This window comes from Sciurus vulgaris (assembly GCF_902686455.1).
Source record: "Sciurus vulgaris genome assembly, chromosome: 6".
NCBI lineage: Eukaryota > Metazoa > Chordata > Mammalia > Rodentia > Sciuridae > Sciurus > Sciurus vulgaris.
In genome coordinates, this window is record NC_136466.1 from 140,889,770 (window position 1) to 140,895,769 (window position 6,000).

The 6,000-nt window shown below is 39.0% G+C and overlaps 1 protein-coding gene across 1 annotated transcript in view; it reads right to left on the reverse strand.

Moving 5' to 3' along the window:
- The window catches only part of SLC1A3 (solute carrier family 1 member 3), a 76,718-nt gene extending 74,411 nt beyond the window's left edge, over positions 1–2,307 (reverse strand). The window contains exons 1-2 of the mRNA XM_079144694.1: positions 2,149–2,307; positions 319–591 (exon numbers count right to left, since the gene is read on the reverse strand). Of these exons, the coding sequence (XP_079000820.1) occupies positions 319–499 (181 nt within the window). The 5' untranslated portion in view covers positions 500–591; positions 2,149–2,307. The remainder of the gene's footprint in view (positions 1–318; positions 592–2,148) is intronic.
- Between the last annotated feature and the right edge of the window lie 3,693 nt (positions 2,308–6,000).

Sequence of the window (6,000 nt, forward strand, 5' to 3'; positions counted from 1 at the left end):
GGCTAATGATTGAATTGTCCCTCCTTAACTTCTATGTGAAATGGGAAGACGTTTGACTTTTTTCTTCTTTCCACACCATCAATTGATTTGCATAGTTCCAAAGGATGCTTCTCTCAGATTCCCATGTGTTTACCATACAGTGCTCCAAAGATGCCAACAAACCAATTTGCATGGAAAAAAAAAATCTTCAAGTTCAAAGCTTAGGCTATCATTCTGAATAGCCACAATCAGTCCATCTGATAATGTTCCCAGGCAGCCAGATGCCCCAGAGAAACAAGATACAGGTTTTTGTTTGTTTTGTTTTATCAAATGACTCACCCACAATGACAGCAGTGACCGTGAGCAGCACAAAAGCATTCCGAAACAGGTAACTTTTGACACCCTCCTTTGTGATGTTCTGCACTTTCTTCTTGGCTAAAAGTGTGCGCTTGCGGACTCCTTGCTGGAATCTCTCCATCCTGCCCCCCACCCTGGGCTCTTCTCCATTGCTTTTTGTCATGTTTTCCTTTTTTAGGAGAGTCTCTTCTTTATATTTCAGTGTCTTGGAATTGCCTTCAGAAAGTCAAACCTCTTTGGTCTTGGAGAACACAACTACAAAAAAAAATGGGAAAGAAAGAGACAAGCGTTATAGCCTCCAGGGATGAGAAATCAGTGCTGCCAACACCAGGGGTAGGTTTCAGGCAAACCGCATAATCTCAGTAGAAAATCAAAGCCTGGAAAGCACACCACCAGGCTTCCTTTCCAAATGTGTGCATTTTACTGGACCCTATGTGAGGAATGGTTATAAATTCAGAATATATGGGCAGAAACTTATGTTCTATTTTTTCAAGGTTTGCTCTCCTTCAGTGAGGCAAAAAAAAGTATTCTTCAGAACTAGATGTGATCATCTTATGCCTCGGAACCTAGCCAAGTGCCTCACAATATACACACTCAACAGATGTCCAATTGAACTGAATGCATAGGAAATGCCCAACAATTACTTGGTGATACTCATGCTGTATACCTAGTTGAAGCAAGGTGAGTGTTTCTGTTCTATGTAGTAAAGTAACCGGGTATTTTCTTCATTAAGAATAAAAACACCTAGTTGGTCATAGCAGGACGCATGTGCCCAGAAGATATGACAAATACCTTTGACTGTCTTACAGGATAAAGTTTGAATTTTTTTTTCCATGAAATAAACAAAGTGCTCTGGTCACTTCTATAAAATTTCTAAAATCATAATCCATTTTCATTTTATTACAAGTAGAAGTACAAAGTCACATTTGTCTTTGGGGCAAACACATTGGAGTCTTCTGAGGAAGCGATCACGGACTTCTAAGTGTTTTAAAATTTAGGATTTCTCGAACAGACGAGATGAAGCCAATTCTCATTCCAAACATTACAGTGTGTGGTTTCTGGTTTCTTTAAAGTGCTCTTAGATTATTCAAATACAATTAAGCAAACCTTTTTCCTCCTGGAAATCAGCTGTTCTGAAAAACCAAGGTTTCCTCCTGCTGCTTTACGAGAGTTCTAAGTCATGCCTTCCCCAGGATCCATCTGAGTAAAAACCCGGGTTCCTGGGGACCCGCGAGTCTGGCGGCGCAGGCAGCCAGAGTGTGTCCGTGGGGGAGGTGACTGGAAGCCAGGGGACTCCTCGCGGGCTTTTGGCAAATCCAAGGGTGAGAAAAAAGACTTAACAGTTTGACTTTTAAATAAAATTGCAGGTTGGGGTCATTGATAATAAGACCTACAGCTTGTTTAAGACTTCACGCCAGATTAAAAGCTTAGGGAGAAGTGAAGAAACCGGGAGGGGAGGGTCCAGGTTTTTTTTTTTTTTTTTTTTTTTTTTTTTTTTTTTTTTAACCAATAGTTCTGATTCCTTTTACCAGTCTGTCACTTTTAAGCAGACCAGCTCAATCTTGGATCTTTTTTAGATCTCTAATCACAATCTATCCCCAATCCACCCCGAATGACTCAACTCCATATTAAGAGAGGATCCGCCATAAATAGACACCACATGCTCACCACATTCAATCACGAACGTGGACTTCATCTACCAAAATGGCTAGCTTTTACTCTCGATCCTCGGCTTGGGAAACAGAATAATACACCGGCAGAGAAGTGGACCGAGAACTCAAATTCAGCGGGACTACGGGACGCTGCACTTACCTTCTCTGATTTTGTAACCAGAGGGTGGAAGGCACCCCAGGCAATGACAAGGTGGATTCCCCAGCAGGTACGACAGAGTGACCAGGCGCAGGGAGCGCGCGGGCGGGCAGCGCTGACAATATGCATGTGCTCTGAAACTGCAACTTACTATCAGGCAACTTAAGAAAAGGGGAGGAGCCTGTGCGCGCGAAAGGGGAGTGGGGAAATGAAAACCGCACGGGGAAGGAGGGGGAGCCCCGAGGTTTCTGGAATATTGATTAATTTTGGCACACCAGAAGCATGCTTGCTGGCTTTGTTTTGCTCCTTAGCCCACTTTCACGCTTTGTCAGTTCACTTGCATTAGAAATGCAAAATCAGGACCAGGAAGAATTGAAAAATAAATCGCGCACACACTCGCGAAAGCTGGAAGTCTTGATTAGTACATTTCAAAGACTTTTCTAAGGCTAAATTTAATTACCTCACATTATTGCAGGTTTCCTCCCCTTATGGGAACAGGAGGAGTGTGCTCTTTTGCCTGGTAGTACCACTGTTAGGAAAAAGTGCCTTTTAGAATTGGGTGTATAATTGTTTCTTGGGGAGATCTTAAACGTAATCAAATATAGAGAAAAATGCTTATTATAATACTCTAAACTTGTCTAAAGTTACTGAAAACACAAGATGAGACATGCCTCTATTTTAGCAGTTTAAACTCCATTATAACAAATCTAATTGAGCTCAGGCTGCCTGCATTGCAAAGACTGAAAAGGTAGGGAACACAAAGGGACTAGGATGTTTGCCAAACTCTAAAGTAAAAAGCATTTTAAGACCAAGAATGCAAATGCACACTTGAAGTCTCCTGATTTCAAAAGATAAGCTGCTATTCAGATGCCTCAATTTTAAAGGATGCTAAATACCCCCACCAACCCATCCACACACACCCCATTTTAGGAGTTAAAAAATTGTCATTGCCCTGAGAATATAACTAGCACTTCTAGTCCATTTTTTCTTAAAAGAAAAACAAATTGTGAAAATAGATATCAAAAAATGAAAAATTATTTTTTTGAGACTGACTCATTCTCCAAACTTAAAACTTATTTGGGAGGAAGAAAATATTTCATTAGAAACCAAAACTCATACCAAAATGACAGCCAGAGCTTTGTGTTCTTGCTTGCTAAATTCCCCATGCAAAATCTCAATCCTTGTGTCTGTTATCCAACATGAAAATACGTGTTTTTGTTCCTTATTAGCAACTCCAGGGAGTTGTAATGAAATGTCTCCTGCCAGCTTCAACTGTTCATGTGTGCGGTTTTGAACAGCTACTGGTTGGAAAGGAATGGTGAATCACGTAAATGCCTTAAATTGACAAATTAGCAGCAATTATAACAATTTTCTAATTTGGCATCATTTTAAGAGTTTATTGAAAATGCATTCTCTTGACAGTCTCAGCTCTCATAATATTTCCTTTTCCCTCCTGGATCACTTAGCGTCTGCACCCCATTGTTCAACACTTAATTACAATATCTCTTGTACTATGTCCTTAAAATTGTGTTACCTTTTGGCTTCTCAACTAAATTGTAAGTTCATGCCTGTTCTATGGCATGTAGTAAACAAGTCATTGGAATGACTGACATAATATAAGGGTGTGAAATAAAATACTTTTTGACCTTCTGTGTTAAAACTAGTGTTTTTAATATTGGTGATCTTGACATAGACGCATGGAGTAGATTTCATTTCTCAACACCATGACTGTTTTTAAAAGCACTTTATTGACTATAACAGGTCCTACCTGAGCCACTAATTTAGGACCAATTCGTTCATCTTTCTTGTGGAAATGATTTGTATTTCAAGGGAACTTGAAAGATAATTCTGATGATTTTAAGTGGGGTTTCAATCCCACGTTTCATTTTTTTTATTTTTTTATTTTTCATAAGTGAGAAAAAGGGCTGGAGCACCATACTTTGGTTAGCACAGAGATGAGAAGATACCGATTTCCCATCTTGTCCTCCTCGGTTACACACCATTTCATGATTTCAGTTTGTGCGGACATTATGGGATCTGGTGTTCATTGAGAAGGGAAGTAATTCACCACTGAAAGTTTTGTTGGCTGTAATAAAACCTAATGAGAAAAATGAGATGCCAAGAGTCTCAGAGTTCATCTGAATTACAAGGTTTTAGTCTGGGGGAAAAATTGGGAATTACTTCTTTTAACCACCACTTTCTCCTTTTGGAAAAATGATAACAATAATGCCCTGGGGGCAACTTGGATTTACCCAGTGTGTTTCTATCTGCCCCCACCCATCCTACTTAATATGTAGGATCCTTGAGTTTTAAAACACTTATTTTTCTTCATAGAAACACCAAATAAGTGAAAGATCAATAAATGATGAATAAACCTCTGTGCGCTGTATTTCATTTAAAGCTACTTGGGGCAGGGCACCCAGAGCCAGGGAATCATTAATGTTTGGATTCCAAAATTTAAAAAACCACAAACAGACACATGGGGCAACTGACGTTCCTTTTGGAAAACCTGCCAAGATTTTTCTCTGAACATTCTATGACTATATTGTAGATAAGTTCTTTCTTTTGGGAAAAAAAAATATTGCTGATATAGCAAGAAACAATGGAATTTAACCAATCCAGAAACGGAGCATCCTCATTAATTGATTTGAAGTATGAGAGATCATGATGGATAATAAATAAGTGCTGTTCTTAACAGTAGAGGACAGTTAGATTTCAACTGCAGCACTTAAAATTAGAGAAGTCTAGTAAAATTAATTTTTGAGCAAGAAAATTGATTATGAAAACATTTTATCTTTTGTTGAATATTTACTACTTTACGTTTTAATGTCAAGAGGGATTTTTCTCATTCCTTTTTCAAATAGCATACATTTTAAGATCGCCCATAAGGAGTGTCAGTCCTACAATTGAGAAATCATAAAATCTTAAGATTAGTGGACAGGACCAGACTTGATTCTAGAGTGTAACCAGCTAGAGAGAGTAGGAGGTGAAGTCGTACTGGTGGTAGTTGGTCTTTCATTTTGTCTTAAAGGTTTTCCTCCTTAAATACGATTGTGTGAGTATAAACTTAGCTCACACACACATGCATACATCCACAAAAAACCTGTGGGGAATTCTGGTGACTTGAATTTTTTCTTTGCAGTTTTTTTTTTTTTTAATTGTAAACAAATGGGATACATGTTGTTTCTCTATTTGTACATGGAGTCAAGGCATACCAATGACTTGAATTTTTAACTGACTGCATTTTATTTTAATTATAATCCAACAACAACATCCAATGGTATCCAAATATTAGCTCTAGTTAATCTTTATCATATTCATTCACTCAACAAACTGTGAGCAACCACTGCTCTGAATTTCAGTTCCTTTCACAAACACACTTCCTATCATTCTTCTGCCATGGACTGTAGGAGGATCCCACAGAGAATTATGGAAACTCTGTGCTATGTCCCATTTACCAGTCTGCCAGTAAGACTGAGAGTAAGTTGAGGAAAAGCTGTGTGCCTGGCTCCCCGTTGTACATGGAATGTCTAGCATGGTGCCTGCACACAGTAGACTCAGTGCTGCATGGCCAGGGGAAGTAGGGTACATGCTGGAGAATAGTCACGAAAGCCCCCAACACCCAATTAAAGACCTTGAGCTACTCCTAGGCAGTAGGGAGTCACAGAATTTAAGCACAGGTATGAGTCTACTCTGGGATAGAAAACTCCAAGCCCTTAAGTGAATGAGACTTGAGTTAGAAAGCCAAGGAGGAGGAGAAGCTAAAGAGAATCTACTTTTTAAAGAAGTCTTCACAATTGTTATTGTTATTTTTATTTACATTGTAAAAGACTATCTTCCTCAGTTGCCCAACAT